The following is a 22,544-nucleotide window of genomic DNA, read 5'->3' on the forward strand; positions in this document are numbered from 1 at the left end:
CTCGCACTGGCTCTTCTAATGCAAAACTGTAACTAACACTCTACACCACCTGTCACACAAAATCATTAACAGTAAGCTGATCACTCTCCACATTACACAGATCCAAAACCTACTAAATTGTACCGCCCCACAGTCACACTCATCAATTCATCTCTTCACTTCCCCACTCATCACCCAACTGCTTGCTTCGGCGGTTTAGAATTTTTCTAAAAAAACACTGCTGTGGGCAAGTGAGCCACGAGACACTGACAACAGTGTTATACAAAAGAAATACCACCCTTACATCCTAAATGAAAGTTCCACATACTCAAATCAATTCAAATACATTTTTTTTCTTTTTGTTTTTCCACATGTTTTTTTTATGTTCAATCATTTTTATTGACAACCATAACAAGAACACAACTCATATCCTATATCTAACATGGTACTTCCTCAACTTCTAATAACAATACATTGTAGTCACATTGTACAGTTGTCATTTTGTATTATAATCTTCCCTCCCTCCCCCTTCCCCACCCCCATACCTCCCTTTTCTAAGACCTTTATTCCAGTCCTTCCTAAGGCACTTTTTCTTTTCCTCGTCTCTGACCTTAAATATTCAAAAGATATCCTCTTGCTGTTGGCGTTAAGGTCTGCCAAAAAGCAGACCATCTCTGCTGAAATTGTTGTCCTCTCGTCGTTTCCATGTTGATTGTTTCTAATCTTTCCATGCGCATTAAGTGTATCATCTGGGCTCTCCATTGAGGCACAGTGGGTGCCTTTCTTGACAGCCACTCCAACAAAATCACCTTTTTCGCTACTATTATAGCCCTTCTCGCAAAATCATTGAACCCTCTGGGTGTTCGTGCTGTAGTGTTTATATGATCGAATAATATCATGCAGTCCAGGTTCCACTGCACCCCCCACATCTGGGAAATTCTTCGTGTCAGTATCCTCCAGAACTGGGTTATGTGTGAACATGTCCAAAACATATGCCCTAGAGTTGCCCCCACCACATTGCATTTTGGGCATTCTCCCGCCGGGAACAGCCCCATATGAAAAGCTCTCCGTGGTGCTATATGCATTCTCAGCGCCACCTTATATTGTATTTCCCAGCACCATGTGAAGCTGGTGGACCTCCTCATTGTTTTTACATGATTTGTAAAACTTTCTATGGGTATAGTGATGCCTAGATCCGCTGACCATGCCTGAGCCAATTGTATATAGTTTAGCTCTCTTGCCGTGTCTCTTATATGTCTATGATGTGCTGAAAGAGGGACTTTCTGCTGAGCAGTCAATGAGTATGCTGATGCAATCTCTTCCTGCACGTCCTCAGCCCGGTTTTGCCATTTCAGGCTTTCAGTATAGTGCTTCAATTGATGGTAATAAAACAAATCCGTGTTTGGTAATCCATAAGTATGTTGTAAGTCCAAGAATGGTTGTAGTCGGCCCTCCTCTGTCAAGACCTGGTGTAGATAATAAATCCCTTTCTGTCGCCATTTTTTAAAGGAATTGTACATATCCCCTGGGGGGAAAGCTGGGTTCCCACAGATGGAGAGAAACGGCGTGGCCCTTGCCGAAAACCTGTGTAGTCCACATATCCACCGCCATACCTTCCTAGCTGTTGGTAGGATTGATGTGCATATTAATTCTTGTGGAGCAGGGCCTCCCGTTTCATGAAGTAAGTAGCTAAAGTGTACTTTCCCAGTAAGTTCCAGTTCAATTTGTGTTGCTGTAAAGTCCTGCGATGCTCTATACCAATCTGTGATATGTCTCATTCCACTAGCTATCGTGATTTGTCTTACGCTCAGTAACCCCAAACCACCATATTCTGTTGGTGTTTGCAAAACAGTTAGGGGGGTTCTCGGCTTTTTCCCGTTCCATAAAAATTTCTGGAGCTGTCTATTAAGTCTTTTTTCATCTTTGCAGGAAAGGTACAACGGAAGAACCTGGAACACATATAGCCAGCGGGGCACAATGATCATATTGTACAATGCTATACGTCCCATTAGGGAGAGGAGGTACCTTTGCCATGCCCTCAGTCGATCAATTGTGTCATTCATTAATCTGTTCACATTCATTTCGTACAACTTAGTCAAATCTTGCATAATGTATACTCCTAAATATTTAAGTGGCTCCCCTTTGTTCAATATTGTGATTCCCCTTGTCCCTTCACCCACAGCTTCTCCATGCACTAGTAGTGCCTTTGTTTTCTGTATGTTCATTTGAAATCCTGAATGTTTCCCGTACTCTTGTATTGCGCTTAACAGCCTAGGTAGTGATGTCTGCATATGTTGTATCAGAACCAGTAAATCATCGGCAAACGCCAACGTCTTTATTGTTCCTCCCCCCATCTCTACCCCCTGAAACCCCTCTGTCTCTTGTAGAATTCTGATTAGCGGTTCCAAAGACAAAATGAACAACAGTGGGGACAGGGGGCATCCCTGACGTGTGCCTCTTGCAATAGGAAATGCCTGTGTTTTGATCCCATTAATGAGTATCGCTGCAGAGGGGTCCGTGTATAGAAGTTGTAAGGCCTGCATAAACCACCCCTCGAAACCCATCACCTGAAGAACTTTAAACAAGAAGTCCCATCGTAGCTTATCAAAAGCTTTTTCTGCGTCTATACTTACAGCCAGGGACTGCCTATCTTGTGTCTGACAAGCCGCCATACCCAGTAATAACCTCCTAACATTTCCCACTATCTGTCGTGTTTTAACAAAGCCCACCTGTTCCACACTGATTAACCGAGGCAGTATCTGTGCTAGTCGGGAAGCCATAATTTTTGCTAGTAGTTTAAAGGTCCAAGTTTATTAATGATATTGGCCTGTATGAATCTAGGAGATTCTCTTCTCTACCGGGCTTTTTGAGTACAATGATCAGCGCTTCATTCGACCATTTAGGAAACCGCCCTCTCTTTATTACCTGATCATAATAAGAGACCAGGGGGCCCGTGATCTTGTCTTTTAATAATTTATAGAATTCTCCTGTCAGACCATCTGGCCCCGGAGCAGAGTGTAACTTTAATGTTTTCACCCCCTCCTGCAGTTCTTTCCCTGAAATAGGAGCATTTAGCAATTCTAGCTCCTGTTCTGTCAGGGTTGGCAATTTTACCTTTGCTAAATAGTCTTTTAGGGTTGCCCCATCTCCTCCCTCTGGGGCCCCATACAAATTTGTAAAGTGTTGCTTAAAAAGATCCGCTATCTTCGGTGTCTTATGTTGTATGTGACCGTGTCTGTCCTTCATTGCCGTTATCACTCCCTTGTCCCTCCAAGTTTTAACCAATCTTGCTAGCATGGGTCCCACCCTGTTCCCATACTTCTGAAGTTTGTATTTATTGTAAATCATCCCTCTCGTTGCCCTTTCATGTAACAGAGAGTTTAAGGACACCTGTATTGCATGCATGTTCTCTCTATGTGCCTTCGTCGGTGACCTAATTAGTTTCCTCTTTGCTACTATCAATTTCTTTTCTAGGTCCAGGACTGCCTTAGATATTTTCTTATTTCTTGCATGTGTGTATGCCATTACCTCCCCCCTCAGTACCGCTTTCGCTGTTGCCCAAAACAGGGTAGGGTTGTTTTTATGTGATTCATTGAATTTTTCATACTCCTCCCATTTTACTTTGATATATTTCACAAATTCTGGACTTTTAAACAAGTATGCTGGGAATCTCCATCCCCTCCCCTGCTGCTGATAGTAAGTGGGCGCCTCCAGGTCCAGCCATACCATCGCATGGTCAGATATGTCTGCCGCCCCTATCTCTACCAATCGCACCTCCGGGAACAACGTGCGTGCCACTAATATATAGTCTAGCCTTGAATAGGTCCCATGTGCCCTGGACAAGTGAGTAAAATCTTTCTGGCCCGGATGTAGTGCCCGCCAAGTATCCACTAATTCTAAACTTCTCATAAAAGTGAACAAGGTTCTCGCCTTAGGTCCCCCCCCTATGTGCCAGGCCTGGCATAGAGCAGTCCTCCACTGGTTGTGCAATCAGATTGAAATCTCCCATTATCATCAGTTTTAATGACCGGTATGGCCTATATAACTGCACCAAGTCATTATAAAAGTTCTGATCTCCAGTAGTGGGCCCATATAATGCTAACAGGAGTATTTCTCTTCCCTGGAGCCATAAATGGATTAATACGTATTTCCCTTTGGGATCTGACATTAGCAATTCTGTTTTTGTAGCTAATCCTTTACGAATTAGGATTGCCACCCCTCCCTTGCGTCCATCTGCCGGGGAGGCGTATACCTCCCCCACCCAATTCCTCTGCAGTTTGTTGTGTTCTTCTTGGGACAGGTGTGTTTCTTGCACACATGCTATATCGGTTTGCTTTCTATGTAGTGCGGTTAGAACTTTTGCACGTTTGATAGGTGACGAAATGCCACCCACATTCCATGTTGTAAATCTTACTGTCCTAACTGCCATTCACGATCTCACTATCTCTTTCCCTTGATAAGTTGTTTTGATGGAGGTCAGGCGCCCAGCCTCGCCCGTCCCCCCCTCGTATCTCCGCTCGTCTCATTGTGTAGGTCATTGTCTCTTGCTGTGTGTTTGTTTTGTGTGCCTGTTGGAAAAGGTTCCATATCTTAAATGTCTTTATCTGGATTTGTGTTACTCACTTACCCCCTCCTTCCCTTCCCTGCCCCCTCCCTCCCCCCTTACCTTCCCCCCTATACCCTTCTATTCCTTTTGATGTAATCTCCACTCCCCACAAACACCCTCTTCTTCTCCCCTCTGCATCGAGGAAATCAGTAATCACCGTGATATTCCCCCCCCCCCCGGTCTCCCCCCCCGGTCTCCTCATCACACTCATTATCACACTCTTATATATCATGCAACTGTGAACATTTAACTATACAACTCAGTCTAGTTTGCATCAAATTATCCTTTAACTGATCTGTATACCATTTATCATCACCTTATGTATTGTACCGCTCAGATGTTTGCAAGTCCTTTCTCTACTGCTAGTCATTTTTATCAGGTATCCAAGATATTAGTCTCTAGGACCTTGCTCTTTATCGCCTTGTGATGGATCCACATAGTCCAACTATTTGTGCACAGCCTGCACTCCAGTTGTTTATGGTCTAAGTCGGCCATCTTCCCTTTGCCTCTCTTCAACGGTTCGTAGGCACTCTCTCAGGAGATTCTGTTTTGATATGCATCGTGTGCTGAAAGGTGTCAGCTTCCCTGGCCGATGTAAATGCATGCCATTTCCCTTTAGAAAGAATTTTTAACGTTGCCGGGTATATTAGCATAAACTTTTCTTTTTTGGCAAACAGTGCGCTGCATATTGGGGTAAATTCCTTGCGACGTTGCTGCAATGCCAGTGAATAGTCCTGAAAAATTCTGACCGGTTTGCCGTCATAGCACAAACTGTCCCTTTTTTGTCGTGCCCCTCTCAAAATTTCTACTTTATGTAGAAAGTTATGTACCTTGGCTATAATTACTCGGGGCCGCATGTTGCCATCTTGCCTTCGCCCCAGCCGATGTGCACGTTCGAAGCATAACTTTCCCATGCTGTCTGTTAGCGCCAAGTCTGCACTCAGCCAACGTTCCAATACTGTGCTCAGTGATTGATCGGGCACTGTTTCAGGGAATCCTACTATTCTTATATTGGCGCGTCGGGACCTATTCTCCAGGTCATCGATAATTTGGCTTTGTTCTTGCACTGTTTTTTGAAGTTCTCGCACTGAGGCCTCCATGGCGGTTTCCCGCTCCTCCGTTTCCGCTACCCGCTTTTCTAGGTCTCCCGTGCGGCGCGCTGTTTCATCCAGTGCTTTCTCTATTATATTCATTTTCTCTGATAATTGGGCAAACTGCGGCTCCACCACTCCACGGATTGCCGCCGTGATCTGCTGCATCTGGGACTCACTGAACAGCTGCGGCTCCGGGTCAGGGCTCTGCGCCATCTTGGATTCCGCCTGCCCTCGCGTCTTTGCTTGCTCTTTTTTCCCCGTTTTGCTTGACATTCCGGGCTCTGCTCTGGTGACAAAAGAATCCATAAAGCATTCGCTGCTCTTTTGTGATGATTCTATGCTTCCTCTTTACATTTCTGCCCCGGGGGTTTACGGAGACCGGGAGAGGGCCCGAGAGCTAGAACAACCTGCTGCCGTTCCCCTCTAAGGCATCACGTGATCCTCCATAGCTCTTCCACATGCTTTTTAATATTATAATTTTGTCCCCTTCTGTTCTGCACACGACCACTGAGCGACTCTGCCACGAGCCAGCATGCTCTTGTACCCGACAATCCCCTCAGTGCGCATGTGCACTTGGCAGTCCGGTCCTGCACCCGAATCCGACCCAAAAATCTTTTGGAGGCTTTCCAGATCTCTCTCAAACATCCAACAACAAAACCACAGCTGTCCTCTTCCTCCAACACCAGCCCTGCTTCTCAAATCAGGCAGGTACCGCTCAGGCCCGATTGAAGCTCCTGCTCATACGTAGAAAGCCACACATGCACGCCAATGGCCTGGACTCCCAGCTACCGCTTCCATGCGGCTCCATTCCACAGATCCCATACAGCAGCATGAACTCAATCACCCCTCCCCCAACACTGCTAACACTGTGGCTCTCCAGTACCCATGGCACAACACTGCTCCCTCCCTTGGCACCAATCACCCTGGCAGGCCCAACCACAACAGCGCTGCCTCTGTGCCAAACCTGGACACCCCCCTCCCCTCCCCGGAAGAGCCCCGTAATTAAAAAAAAATTTTAACCCATAGGGTTACACTACTTTAAGCCATCAAAGACATCACTTTGAGCTGCTGAAGAGACACGTGGAGATAATAGCATCCCATTATCATTCACCAAGCCCGTTTCCTCAATATCTTAAAAATCCATGGAACTATTATTTACTGTCATTGCTGCCCCTCCCTCTGCTACGACCCTAACATTAGTCATCATAGAGGGAAGCAACTGACATTTTATTTTTCATATTTAATAGAATTACATTAAAATAACAGCCATGTATGTTTCAGTAACATGAAAGGTACAATATACCTGCATTATATCTACAAGTAACTTGTTGACTAAACATCTTTCTATTTACATCAACCAATTTGAGTTCATGAAAATATATATCATAGGGGGGAGGAAGTGACGTCACTGAGCAGCATGCCTGCTTGAAGAAGCTCTCGCTTGTCCTGGCCCATTTCAGCGTCGCTACCCAGCACCCGGTGCTGTTTAAGCCCCGTTTACAGTGATTTTACCTCCTTGGAGCACATTCTTGCGCTCCATATAAGTTTGCAGGCGAACCTGTCCCAATTTGGCTTTTCGGGTGGCACGGCAGCGAACTGTGTGGCGGACGTGCCGATGGAGGCCCCGCGCTCCCAACAACAATCGGGAGACATTTTCTCCCGGGACCTTTTCCTCTCGGGAGATGATGGCGGGAGAGGTGGTGGTGGTGGGGGGGGGGGGGGGGGGTCATTCCCCAAACTGCATGATTTGCTACAAGAGATTTGATCGTATCTTAAGGGGGTCCGCACTGACCTGGCCTTGCTGGGGGCTAACCTCCGGGGAGAGATCCGAGATCTGGGGGCTCACCTAGAAGATATGGAGGGGCGCCTTGAGGAGCAGATAGAAGCAGTGAGTGCTATAGACCAACAGGTGGTGGAGTTACGCTCGGATTACCAACAAATGGCGGATAAATTGGAGGACTTGGAAAACCACAGCCGCCGCCGCAACTTGTGGCTTCGAGGTCTACCTGAGGTTCCGGTATATATAGACTGTGAGGCGGTGGTGCAGCGTCTGGTGAACGCGCTGCTGACGGAGGCAGGTGCGCCTATGGAGCCTGAGGCGGTTCTTGTAGAGAGATCTCATAGAGCTTTGGGATCTACGAGAAACAATGTACCCAAGGATATTATTTCATGTTTCCAGGATTATAAACTGAAAGAGCGGGTGTTGCAGGCGGCCCGAAAGGTACCTAACTTTCGCTGGGACACTTATGAAGTGGAAATCTATCAAGACCTAGCCTCAGCCACTTTGAAACACCGAGCTGAATTGAAACCGGTCACGGCAAAGCTGCGGGAGATGGGAATTCGATACAGATGGCATCATCCGTTTGCTTTAGTGTTCTATGAAGATGGACATATGCATCAGATCAAATCTGTGGCTGAGGCTGGGGAAATATTACCTGGGGAGGAGCCTGTCACATCTCTGAGGACTTCTAGTAAACCGAGGTCTTCAGTGGCCCCCCTCGACCCACCCAAAGTGGCAGCGAGTGGGAAAAGGCCACAAGCGCTTGCAGCACCAACTCTCAGCGAACAAACTTCCATGAGTACTATGCTTGACTTTAAGTGAGCTCACTCTTTTTGATATATCTGGTTTACAGATTTTGCCTAGATGTGTTGGGTATTTGGAGATGCATGTTTGCTCCCTCTTTTGCTATTGTAAGCAACTTTTGCGGGTGCTGGGTAAATGTTAATATCATGTTTGTTATAAGTTTGGTCGGGGGGGATGGGTTGAGAATTCTGGGACATTTCCTCCTCCAACATTCCTCTTCTCCGGTGGGGGGAGGATAGTAAACTTATGAGTTGGTGGTGGGCGGGAGGGTGGGATCTGGGTGTTAGGGTGAGGGAAGAGATGAAATTGCAGTTGAGTGTGAGGTGGGGGAGAGGGGGGGATGAGTGGTGTGATTGCTGGAATGGATGGTTTAATGTGGGGTTTTGATTGCCTTTTGACTAGTTCTATACCTTGCCTGACCTAAATATATTGAGATGTATGATATTTCACTGGTGAGTCAATATAAGAGGGCTGTTCCGAGAGCTGATTAGGTTGAGAGTGGATATAGCCCTGATTCAAGAGACACACCTGAAACCTATGCATGAATATGTGTGTACTCACTCTAAATTTCCTTCGATATATTTTGCTTCCAATCGGGAGGGCTCTAAAACAAGGGGGGTTCTGATAGCCTTTAATAACACCCGCCCATGGCAAATTGAGAATGTGGTTCCTGACCGGGGGGAGGCGGTTTTTTTTTATTACTGGTAGTCTCTTTAGGGACGTGAAAATTCACTCTAGTGAATGTGTATGGGCCCAATGCAGATCATAAAACTTTTTTCTATCAGCTGGATCAAACTCTGCTAAAACATAGAGTGGGCTCACTACTAATTGGGGGGGGGGGGGGGGGGAGATTTTAATTTGGCTTTAGACCCCCAGTTGGATAATTCGTCCATGGCGGTTCAATATGCTCAGAGGGATAGGTCCTTGCTATGTGCTTTTCTACTTAGGTGGCAGTTGGCAGATCTTTGGCGGGCAACTAATCCAGCCCACAAAGCCTACACATATTACTCCTTTGTCCATAAATCCTTCTCTCGCATAGATTTTTGGCTTGGGGATAACACTTTGCCAGGAATTCTGTCTTGGTCAGATCATAGCCCAGTTCTGCTCCAGCTTGGGAATGGAGTCCAGGCTGTGACCTGACTGGCGGTTAGATGACTCGCTATTGGCGGACATGACCTATCTTCTCCAGTTGGAAAAATTAATTAAAAATATATCGAATTCAATGATACGGGTGAGGTTTCACCAGCGATACTATGGGACAGCTTTAAAGCTGTTATGAGGGGTCATCTCATTGCTCTACGCACTCATATACAGCCTGAGAAATGTCAAGCGGAAAAGTTGATTTGCAGGAGGCTGGAGGGCGTGGAGCATTCCATGTGTCGCCAGGCCTCGAGACCTTCCCCCCGGTTGTTAGATCAAGTCCATAAGCTTCGACAAGAGCTACATGAGGTCCAGCTAGCCGAGATCTCGGAACAGCTTCAGCAAGTCAGCCAGACTCATTTTGAATTTGGCAATAAGGCTAGTAGACTCTTAGCTTATAAACTTAAGCAACAGCGTGATTGAACATATATCGCAAGTCTTAGGGATGATAAGGGCGAGATATGGTGCGACTCAGCTGGGATAAAGATGCAATTCAGAGAGTATTATGGCCAGCTGTACAAGCCAGATATAGACAAGTCCAAGGCGGATATTTTAGCTTTTCTCAATCGAGTGGCGATGCCCAGTCTACCTATGAGCACTCGAGAGAGGCTATCCAGGCCCATTGAATTAGAGATCTTACAAGTAATCCATGAACTGGCTGCTTGCAAGGCCCCGGGACCTGATGGTTTCACTAACAAATTTTATAAGGTTTTTGGCCATCTTATGAGCCCCTTGCTGTTAAAGGTGTTTAACTCTTTCCTAGAGGGTCAGCAAATTCTTGAGTCCTGGACTTTGGCGATCATTATGGTACTGCTCCGCTCCACTCCACTCATTATTTTATATACCTCTATAATGTCTCCCCTCAGCCGTCTCTTCTCCAAGCTGAAAAGCCCTAGCCTCCTTAGTCTGCCTAAGTTGCTCTGTTTATGACACTTCCCCTTGCCTTGCCGGTTAAATTTTTTCACGGGTTACAGAGTAGAATTTTCTCATTCATCTGGAAGAGGAGGCCACCACATGGGTGAAGAACGGTGATGCACCAGGTTAGAGAACAAGGAGGTATGGGTGTCCCTTTTTTCTTTGAATATTATAGAGCTGCACAAATTTGCATTTTTGCTGACTGGGTTCAAGGGGTATCTAAGATACGGAAATCACTGGAGCAGGTCTGGTCAGGCCCATACCCTTTAAAAGCTATCCCATGGCTTCCTGATCGTGAGCTGAAAGAGGTGATCAGTGGGGCTCCACCACTCATTAGATGGCCTGGAGCGCAATCAGGGGGAAGTTCTTTCCTGGCCGTGTATACTTTTTATACTCATATATTCGATATGCCCCTCAATTTGCTCTGGGGATCTTGGACCCCTGTTATCATATATGGGAAAAGAAGGGCTTATGTGAGTTGGAGCAGGTCTGGGAAGAGGGGGAGTTACTCTCCTTTGCTGAGCTACGGGAGGAATATGGGATTCTAATTTCTAGCTTTTTTCAGTACTGGCAAGTAAGGGACTTAATCTTGCAGAGGACACAGGGGGGAACTATCGTTGACAAATTGGAATTGGAAATGACGGGGGGGGGGGGGGAGAGGAGGAATCTCTCACCTATATCGGGCTCTATTATCCTACTCTAAGCCTATCATATATTATCAAAATGGGAATCAGCTCTGGGGACCTCATGAATATGAGCAGGTGTTAAGTCTTTGCTGCGAGTCTCTGTTTCGAGTGCTTTAATAAATTGGTACTACACCCCTAAGTGCTTGGCAGCTATGTTCCCTTTGGGATTTCCCTTGTGTTGGGGGCAATGTGGCTCAGTTGGAGATATGTGCCATGTATGGTGGTCCTGTCCTCGGGCACAAGAGTTCTGGACTGTGGTCTTGAAATTTGTTGCTAGTCTTACAAAGATTTCATATCCTCTGAAGATGGATCATTGTGTTTTGCACTTTAGGCCATGTGGAGTGAAGGTGCACACCCACCATTTGGCCACATTTGTGTTTGTGGTGGGCAAATTGGTGCTCGCTGTGGCGTGGAAACAATCTACCTTACCGGGTTTGGATGTGATTCAACAGAAATTGGCACATATTCATCTGATGTCCAAACTAACAGCCATGCATACTGGACAGTTGTTGACTTATTCACGTATTTGGGACCCTTATGTGAAGTGGACTGCTTGCCCCGATTCTTCTCCATCTACTTTGTGACGATGGATAGGGGGTTGGGGGGGGGGGGTGGTTACATGTTGAAGGGATAAACTGACTTAATGGCTTTGTATTATGAGCTGGCTACAACACTGTTGGGGTTGTGACAATATTACTGTTATGTTTCTACCTTGAATCTTAATAAACACTTTTGAAATTAAAAAAAATATATATCATAGAATATTCAATGGAAACGAATGTTTATAAAAGCTGGTTAAGTGTTTTGTATTACAGTAATTACAACATTCTAGTTATCGTTTACTACTTTCTGTTTAATTCCCATGGAGATTGTTGCACAGGTCTCCACCTTTATACCCATAAAACCTGGAACAGTGAATGACCGGTTTTCAGCAAGTCTCTGTCCAATGCTTTGCACTTGTGCATAACACAGGAAAGTCAGTTGGAATACGTTCTGTAGCCAAAACATCATCAGAGATGTGGCAATTATTTAATTTATATATTTATTAGATTCTTTATATACCACCTTTCTATAGTACAATCAAAGCGGATTACATATTGCTTTCAGGCACTTTCTCTATCCCTAGTGGGAAGTTTTCTGACTGGGCCAATAAAGGGTTAAGTCACTTGCCCAGGGTCACAGGGAACTGCAGTGGGAATAAAACCCAGCTCCCTAGGTTCTCAACCCATTGCACTAACCATTAGTCTGCTCCTCCGCCCCAATAAGCTAATGGATCAAATGTACACACATTATTATTATTTTGCTCACACCTTTTTCAGTAGTATCTCAAGGTGAGTTACATTCAGGTACACTGGATATTTCTCTATCCCAGGAGGGCTCATAATCTAAGTTTGTACCTGAGGCAATGGAGGGTTAAGTGACTTGCCCAAGATCACAAGGAGCAGCAGTGGGATTTGAACTGGCCATCTCTGGATTGCAAGACCGGTGCTCTAACCACTAGGGCACTCCTCCACATTGTGCAGTATATTGTATGTGGAGTAGCAGCCTAATAGTTAATACAGTGGTCTGAGAACCAGAAGAACCCATTTTGATTCCCACTGCAGCTCCTTGTGACTCTGGACAAGTCACCTAACTCTCCATTGCTCCAGGTACAAAATAAGTACCTGAATATAATATAGGTCCTGCGCATGGAATGTGGAGCATTTCTGAAAGAACACGCAGGACCCAAGAGGCAGGCAGAGCTCCAAAGTTTCAATGTGTGGTTAAGACGATGGTGCAGGGATGAGAGATTTAGATTTGTTAGGAACTGGGCAACATTCTGGGAAAGGGGGAGCCTATTCCAAAAGGATAGGCTCCACTTTAACTGGGATGGAACCAGGCTGCTGGAATTAACATTTAAAGAGGAGATTTAAAGAGCAGCTTTTAAACTAGAATGGGGGAAAGCCAACAGTCACTCAGGAGCATATGGTTCAGAATTGGGTATGTTTGAAGGGTGCTAAAACAGGACATTTAGGGAATCCCAAATACAGAGGTTTCAACAATGGTTAAACAAAGCCAGGAATCTTTAAGGGGAGAGCAGAATCAAGGAAGCAAATTATCCCTGTAACCTTCTAAGCAGCTTGTAGATACAGGGGAAAAAATGTACAATTTAAAGTGCCTGTATGCAAATGCTAGAAGCCTAAAAAACAAAATGAGAGAGTTAGAAATATACAGCACAAAATGAAGAGGCTGATATAATACAAATTTCTGAGACCTGGTGGAAGGAGGACAATCAATGGGACACTGTGTTATTAGGGTACAAATAATGATAGAGTGGATCAGATTGGAGGTGGGGTTGCACTATATGTTAGAGGGGGAATTGATTCAAAGTAAACTTTCTGCACAAAACAGATAGCAGCATGGAATCCTTATAGATAATTGGATAGAAATTCCATGTGTAAAGGGAAAGAGTATATTCGTTGGGCTATAATACTGTCCACTAGGACAGAACAAACAGACAAATGAAGACATGTTTACAGAAATTAGGAAAGCTGGCAAACTGGGCAACAGTATAATAATGGGTGATTTCAATTACCAACAGTTCAGAGTGGTAATTTTATTATTAACATTTGTATAGTGCTACCAGACGCACGCAGCGCTGAACACCTGACAGAGACAGTCCCTACTCAATAGAGCTTACAATCTAAAAATACAGAGAGAAGACAATTAAGGGTGAGGGAAGTTTCTTCTACTGTAATATTGAAATGGCAAGAGAAACAAAAATTGTGGAGAATAAAGACCTCAGAAAACAAGAGTCATGCCACAGGAACTAATGATAGTTCAAATAGGCACGCTCCTTCATAATCACAGGTCAGACAAAAACTCCACTTAAGAGAAGAAACAGCATTACAGTAGGTTAATGTAAATGTTCATGTTACTGCCAAAGTAGTATAATATTGTCTCCAGCAACCATTTAATAAAGGCAGTAGCATAAGAGAGGAGTTCCATCCCCTTTATCATTTTGGTTGTTCTTCTTTGAACCTTTTCTAATTCTGCTATATCTTTTTTGAGAAACGGCAACCAGAACTGAACTCAATACTTAAGGTGAGGTTACACCATAGAGCGATGATACAGAGGCATTATAGTATTTTCAGTCTTACCATCCCTTTTCTAATAATTCCTAGCATCCTGTTTGCTTTTCTTGGCTGCTGCTGCACACTGGGCAGATTTCAGTCTACAATATTTACTTATCTGTATCCATTTCCCCACCTATTTGCAGGCTCAATGTGGCTTACATAGTACCGTGATGGCGAACGCCAATTCTGGTATCAGAAATACATAGTGGTAATTGCGTTAAAGTTCAAGAGTAACAGAGTGTCTTAGGTAGTTGAGGAGGAAGAATTAAGTGTCCTTTTCTGGTACAAGTTTCGTTGTGTTGCAGGGTTCGGGTGTTTAGGTTGGATCGTTGTGGTAGGCTTTCTTGAACAGATTGGTCTTTAATGATTTCCGGAAGGTTGTTAGGTCATGCATTGTTTTCGTGGTGTTTGGTAGTGCATTCCATATTTGTGTGCTTATATAGGAGAAGCTGGATGCATATGTTGATTTGTATTTTAGTCTTTTGCAGGTTGGGTAGTGGAGATTTAGGAATGTGCATGCTGACCTGTGTTTCTGGTTGGTAAGTCTATGAGGTCTGCCATGTAGATTGGGGCCTCGCCGTGAATAATTTTGTGAACCAGGGTGCAGATTTTGAATGCGATTGGAGCCAATGCAGTTTTTCATGTAGGGGTTTGGCGCTTTCATATCGAGTTTTTCCAATATAGCAAAAGGGAACATAAATGCTAGAACATGTTTTTTTTTTAAATAAAGTATAAGAAACCTTTTTTGTAGGCCTTTGCCACAGTTGCCATAGATTGTTCAAACATCTGCAGGAAAGCGGGACTATAGTTAAACCTTTACCAGTTGAGACGGTACTTGTGCAGTCATGCACTTCTGAGGACAGACATCCACAGGTAGCTTCATCTATTCACCAGTGATATCTCAAAACGGCAGGAACTCATATATTATATCACAGCTATGTATATGTAATCAGGTGGGAATAAGGGGGAGAAAACTGCTGGATCATGGAAGCTGAAGTAGCACAGAAAATGTCAAATACAGTCAAGTACTGCACATGATTTATAGGATAGCCAAGCTAATTGCTTACAGTAAATGTACCACTGGCATTTATTATGGATATAATAAGGATTTGAAAAGTCATCCAGTTCTTACTCAGCAGGGGTGCCATGTATCCCTGTCTCCTCCAAATAATAAGGGTCAAAAAGGTGGAAGTATATGGTAAGAGCAAGGCAGTGTGCTCTCTCCTATCCTGCAACCATTTGTCTCCTCTTCTGCTCCCCCCCCCCCCCCCTCATACTCTTCTTGAGGTGTGGTATGCAGCCAAACTCTGCCACCCTATTTGGGTGTTTCCCACACCCTGGCTCTGGAATTTACTCCCCCCTTCCCCGGCTTTTTTACGTTATCAAATGCATCAAAAAGGCAATGTAATGATATTAAAGGAATACAATATATTTGGGGGTTAAAGAAGTGAAATCAAAAGCAACCAAAAATGGTGCGTGTCCAGTGTTGTAAATTCAGTCATTTTTTTTTCCATATGAAACAGTAAAACTAGAAACAGTTATCTCTGTTGTATTTTTCTTTATTTAACATTTGTTATATTAAAAATAAAAATGTATAATGAAGAGGTAAAAACAGTTCACAATTCTGTTCTGAGCTCTCTCTGCCAACTACACCACTGAACTCCGTAAAACCTAAATATTCAAAAACCAATACAACATAAAACAACTGGCTCTCTCATCAACATACATAAAACCTAATAAACAACACTAGAAAGGTTTAAAATTAAAAAAGAGAAAACAACGACATGGAAAGCCAAGTGGTAAAACATTATGAACAGTACAGTTTTCTGTTTGTTCCTAATACTCTATGATCAAGTCACAAACTTTAAAATAAGAGCAGCTTAAATTTGTGGTACTTTGCAACAGAGAAAGAAGAAAAAGAGGGAAAAACAAAATACTTTTCTTCCAGTGGTTTGTTCAGTTATCAGATCTGCCAGTTCATAGACCACATCTGGCAAGGGATCAGTGACCTAAAACAGACTTCAGAATACCTCTCATGGGCCCGGTTCACAGGACTGATGAGACAGATGCTGCAATTTAAGACTCCATTCCAAATTTCTCTTAATACATTTTTAAAGACATTACGTTTGTGATTTACAAAGTCCCCACCCACCCTCAAAACAAAACTTTTAACAAATTTAGTTTTCCCAAATGCATGCTAGAAATAATTGAAAACCAACAAAATGACAGTGGTTACTACAGCTGCTAATTTTGCTGCTATATTAAAGCTGGATGCTTTTCATGTATTTCTACCAGATTTAATTCGTAACAGAAACTAGACATATAGCACAAAGAAAACTCATGGAGAGTAATGCTGCTGACCACTAAGTGGTTCATAATGCAAAGAAACATGGGCAGAACACACATCTCTCACCATTTCCCCCTTGGAAATAAGAAAAAATAACAATTACAACAACAACAAAAAAAAACAAAACCCTAAACATTTGGTCAAAGTTTTTCTCCTGGCAACAAAATCACCATGGTATCTTTCCTTCAAAGAAAGACATTGTATTTATGTTTTTCTAATCCACCCCACCATTGAAGTTCATGCCATTGTGGCAAAGCAATATTTTGCCTTCACTAATGGCAGTACTGGGTATGTTGAAATGTTACCCTGTGAATTAATCATAGTGTGCGCTAAAAATCTTCCTACAGCTATTAGACATTGTTCTTCAGGTCCTGATGTTAACAACTTTGTTCTCTCTTTAGAAATTCTCCCCCTTCCATTTTTGTTGGCCTATCGAGGAGCCGGTGTTCGTTGATAGATCCCTACATGGTAGTGGGGGGAGGGGGGAGATATTCTGAGTGTTAGTTTGCAGTCTGAAACCATAAAGGAACAGAAACCATTTAAAAAAAAGTCACTGGCTCCTTAAAGTGTAGTGTGCTATAAGAGATCACATCTAGAAGGCTCCCATTTCAGTCCAGCAGTCTGTCAGTTTTACTGATAAATACTGCTCTAAAAATCAGAGACACACCAAAGTAGGTAGAGAGATAATGTGCACATGTAGATTTGTCATCCTCTCTACCTCGGAATGTAGTTTTATGATGGGCAGTAAACATGGAAAAATAAAAAACCCATACCCTTGGAATTTTAATCAGTTTGTGTTTCTCAGGGTAAATATGCTATGATAATTTAAATATCTGCATGATCACTTGTTCACCAAATCCTCACCCTTATCTGCAAGTGATCTGTACACACTCCATACAAGTGCTACACACAGATCAGATTTCCAGAGGGCACATCATTTACCATTTCACCCTCTGATATACCCTCTAAAATAACTTTGATTAAAATCTTTTGGAGTAAGTCCTCCTTCCCTCTCCTCCAAACCCCCAAAAACCTTGAACATAGAGATATGCTTCTAAAAACACTGTTTGCTCATTAACAGGTCTTCCATGCTGTAGGTCTTATCCCACTGGCTGCTTTTCTAACAAATTAAAACATCTTTTCTTTCAACAGTGACAGGTCTCAAGGATTTATATTTTTTGGAGAAAGTGGAAGGTGTTCCATTTGTTTCTGTGTGTAACAAGTCAGATACATTTCAACTGGCATTTAAGACAAATTAACAATATGATGAATTATTAGAGTGTAATAACTGTTCCATCCTCCTCGACACCTCCTCTGGGGATAACCAAGCTGTGTCGGGGGTCAGTTTTCAATGTGCTCAGCAGTTTGTGGAGATTGCCATTGCTTTCCCGCCCAGAGTGGTTAAGTACCAGGTCTCTCTGCAGCCTGTGGCTAAGGCTACTCCCATTGATTCTGGACAGGCTGGTAGAGGGTAGGCTGTGTGACTTTGGAATGTGTAGGGGCTCCAGACTACCCTCTATGACAATGTCAGGTTCTTCATCACTCTCCATGTCGTCTGGGAGGAAGTTCTGTAGCAAGTGGGAAGAAGGCAAGCTATGGTGGCTAGCTGTGCTGTCTGTAGACTGCCCAGAGCTGCCAGACATTCTACTGCTCCGGATAATATTGTTCCTTTGATTTGCTGGCTTGACTGTGATAATAAGATTGTGGCTGTTAGCAATCATCATGTCCGTCACCTGGTCAAGAGTTTTCCCAGCTACCTCTATGCCATTGACCTCTAGCACCTCATCATTGACAGCCAGGAGCCCAGTGCTCTCTGCTAGGCCTCCAGGAACCATGCGCGAGATGAAAATACCAGGCACTTTTTCAAGCCCATGAGGTGTCACCCTCACACTGGTCCCATCGCGGATATAGAATCCCAGTGGCTTCTCACAGCCATGTCGGTACAGCCTCACTCTCCTGTGCGTCTCAGGAAGAATGTCTGTATCAATGATAGAAGACACGGGCCTGAAGTCATGTGGCATGCTGATGTCAATGTGTGGTCGTTTGCGTGCGTTGTCATTGCGGAGCGTCACCAATGCCTTTTTCCTACGGGTCAGTGTGTTGGTTCCGAAGTTGCTGTAGTCCACTTCCTCTGCAACCAGACAAAAAAATAATCAGTCACATCTGTGAAATTACATAACAGTATTATAGCAGGGGGAAGATGGAATCAATTTAAAAAGTATAATACTGATAAGGCAGCTAAAACAAAACAACATACATATTACCAGGTGGGAAGGAGCTCTTCAGCTCTGCATATGGAGCAGTAGGAAATAGCATGGAGCAGTAGGAAATAGCATGTGATTGGAGCGTAAGGTCACACCAATCATTTAATATTCTATAAGCCCCAACCTACACATACTACACAAAAAGCTATTCTAAAAAGTGCTAAAAAAAAGCACCAGAATATGATGCACTGAAAATTTTGACATGCTAAACCCATGATGATGAATTTCTGGCTTATGAGCGCCTGAAGTTGCATTTAGTGTAAACTCTATCAGGGATCCAATAGATGCAACTCCCTATAAAAACTGAAGGAAGTTGCACCTTAGTGGACGCCCATCAGACTTGGCAACTCCAATTAGAATTACTCCTCTAAAATCCTCTGCAACACATACAAACTAAAAATCACCAAAACTTACTTCAGTCTGTATAGTAATGCTGCATCAGGCACCTTCACATCAGTCTGTCTAAATGCCTGCAGCTTTGTTCTCTAGGCCCATATGAATGGATGACTCACGTACAGGCCAACCAAATTTCAGTTTTTGTGCCGAAAGTGGCCCAAACTCCTTTTTCCTGCCCGGTTTCAGTTTTGGCCGAAAGGGTACAGCTATGGTTTCAGTTTCAGCAAAAAGTGACCAAGCTGAAAATTTGTGCTTTGTCCTAATTGTCTCCTCCTGCCCCATCCTACTTACATCCCTGATTGTGTAGGGGTGTAATCAGGACAGGAGTGATCCCCAGTTGCTCCTTCCCATGCTGGTTCTGCTCGTAAAATGGCTGCCATGACCTCAAGTGGCACTCTTGCAAGTATAGGAGCCAACTTTTCAAAGTGATTGTGGGTGCTGAACACAACCCAACATTCTCCCTCTGCCTGTTACCACCAAAAAAAAAAAAAAGAAATAGTCCTAGATTGCATTCAAAGATTAATATGAGGCTCCATTTCCTGAAGTTTAGCATATACATTATTCCTTACTATACTATCAAAGCACTGTCCCCTGCACATTTTAAAATCCAAACCACATAGACAGCTTTTAACACTATATACAAACCTGGGCAAAAACACACTCAGAATATTACCATAGCATCATAGCACTAATTGCCAGGACACAAAGAACTACAACCTCATGTGTGAAAGGCAGCAGTGTAAATACTGCACTGGGCCCTAAAACACCAATACACTACCTTGTGAAAAAACCCCAAAACAAACAAGATCTCTACACAGAATACCACATCATGGTCATACATAAAAACACTTAACACAACAGATATATCAGAAGGGGCCAGAGATCAATATGAAGGCAAAAACTGAACTGGAATCCTCAAGAAGTCAACTAAAATGGAAAATATCAGAGATGTACATTTAATTAAATCAGAGTAAAATACTATTTCTATCTCAGTTGTCTGAGCATTTTATTTTTCAGTTCACTTTGGTCCCAGTGTCTCTCTTCTGGGTTTGATTTATTTTCTTGTCTTTGCTGTGTTTGTCCATTTGACATTTCTTCTCGCTCCATGTTCACCATCCTCCTCCTGCATCCTTATTCATCCTAACATCTCCCCCTCTGTGACCCTGACCCTTCCTCCATTTTCAGCATCTGCCCTCTCAGTGTCTGGATCCAGCCCTGATATTTAGCATTTCCCCTGTGTCTTGCCCTATCCTGCATTTCCACCTCTGTGTTCCTGTCCTCTTATTCATCCCTCTCCCCCTGTGATCAGCATTACTCTTCTGTGTCCCCATCACCCCCCCCCCCCCCGTGCCCAGCATTACTCCTCTGTGTCCCTACTCCCCCGTGTCCACATTCCTCCCCCCCCATGCCCAGCATCCTTTCTCTGTCTCCCTGTAGCTTCCCATCCACACCCTTCACCGTGGAGCCAGTATCTCTCCTTTAAGCTTCTCACCCACAGCCCCCTAAGGCTCCCTCATGGATCTCTCCCCCCCCCCTTCCATCCAGCATCTTCTTTCCCCATTTCTTCTACCCTCCCAGTCTCTCTCTCTCTTCCTCTACCCAACCCCAAGCTAGTCCAGCAGCTATCTCTCTCTCCCATTTCCATCCAGCACCTCTTCCTGTCCAGTCCCTTCCTCTCCTCTCCTGGTCCAGTAGAGCAGCTCCTCTCTCCCCCTCCCTCTGGCTTGCAGGCCCATTTTCCTCCCCTTTGTCTCTAACTATCTTGATCGCTACTGGTAGAGGCACTGAGGCAACTGAAAAGTGTTGCCTCGGGGCCTTGATATTCCCTGTAGCGCCACATCCTACCCACACAGAGCAGGAAGTTGTAGCATCAAAGGAAGCAGGACACATCATAGGGAAGACGAGGTCTTGAGGCAGCTCTGCTCCTTTCAATCACAGTGGTGCACCTACTGGCAGCGAACAAAGTAGTTAGCAGTACTGGTAAGCTGCAGGGAAAGGGAGAGCTGCTCTTGGACTAAGAATTGAGGGGGGGGGGGGGTGGGTTCCTCTTGTGGAGTGTTGGCACTTGCCATGCCCCAAAATATTGGGGGGTGCTCAAGCAACCACAGAGTTGGTGCCTATGCTCACAAGACAGCCGCAAGAGGTCACTGCAGCCATTTTGAGAGTACAGCTGACATAGGCAACAGTGACTGAGAATCATTCCTGCCCTGACTACACCACTTGACCACTAGGGATTGTAAGGTAGTATTGAGGGGAGGGCTACTCTTTGCATTTTTTGTGTGTGTGTGTGTGTTACGTGATTGCAAGTAATGCAGTTATGATCTTGCATATTAGTTTGTATGGCAAACAGAGTGCTCCAAATACATGCTTTTGATACAAACGTTTAGCAGGAATTTAAGTCTATAAATCTGTGATAAGCAGCTCCTTAGGAATTAGCCTATCTGTGGAGATAGGACATCAGCTGTGGTGCAAAGTCAGCCATTGTAAAAGCACAGTGGTTTTTAGTTTCAGTTTTCATTAGCTGAGGTCCATGTGTGTGGAGGCTATTTTGCTTGGAGGTAAAATATGGTCTCTCATTATTATTTTCTATTTGGGTGATTCTAAAAAAAAAGTTCCAGGCTCCATTGGGTATGTTGAAGATGCAGGGTTTTAATCAAACTTGCAGTGTGCAGAAGCTAGATTCTATGAGAAAGGAACCTGCAGTGATTGTTTTCAAGCACAAGTACTAATCAGCTTATAGTGTTAGTAGAGAAATATTATAATGAGGTTTATATATAGAGGTATATAAAATAATGAGTGGAGTGGAAAAGATAGATATGGGGCGTCTGTTTACGCTTTCCAAAGATACTAGGACAAGGGGGCATGCGATGAAGCTGGAGTGCAGTAAGTTTAAAACAAATAAGAGAAAATTTTTCTTTACTCAGCGCGTAATTCGACTCTGGAATTCGTTGCTAGAGAATGTGGTTAAGGCGATTAGCTTAGCAGAGTTTAAGAAAGGTTTGGACGGCTTCCTGAAGGAAAAGGCCATAGAATGTTATTAAATGGACGTAGGGAAAAAGCCACTATTCCTGGGTCAAGCAGTACTAAATGCTTTGCTCCGTGGATCTTGTCGGGTGATTGTGACCTGGATTGGCCACTGTCGGAGACAGGGTGCTGGGCTAGATGGACCTTTGGTCTGTCCCAGTGTGGCGATGCTTATGTCTTATGTTAGAAAACAATTTGAGAAGTGTATTGCTCTTGATTGTAATTTTTCAGAGCATGTAGTCCTCACATTTAGTAACATCAGTGTGCTTTTTTATTCTGGATTGGGCATCAGGCTATAATGTCCACATTGTCTGGACTCCTTTTATCCTATTTTAGTAAGAATCTATATCATGCTTGTCCTTAATCAGTTGTAACTAAATACAAAATGGGAAA

General features: G+C 43.9%; 1 protein-coding gene across 1 annotated transcript in view; it reads right to left on the reverse strand.

Moving 5' to 3' along the window:
- Positions 1-15,675: 15,675 nt before the first annotated feature.
- PARD6G (par-6 family cell polarity regulator gamma) overlaps positions 15,676-22,544 on the reverse strand; it is a 174,055-nt gene continuing 167,186 nt past the window's right edge. The window contains exon 3 of the mRNA XM_030212092.1: positions 15,676-18,598. Within this exon, the coding sequence (XP_030067952.1) occupies positions 17,742-18,598 (857 nt within the window). The 3' untranslated portion in view covers positions 15,676-17,741. The remainder of the gene's footprint in view (positions 18,599-22,544) is intronic.

The sequence above is a fragment of the Microcaecilia unicolor genome, chromosome 1, assembly GCF_901765095.1.
Source record: "Microcaecilia unicolor chromosome 1, aMicUni1.1, whole genome shotgun sequence".
NCBI lineage: Eukaryota > Metazoa > Chordata > Amphibia > Gymnophiona > Siphonopidae > Microcaecilia > Microcaecilia unicolor.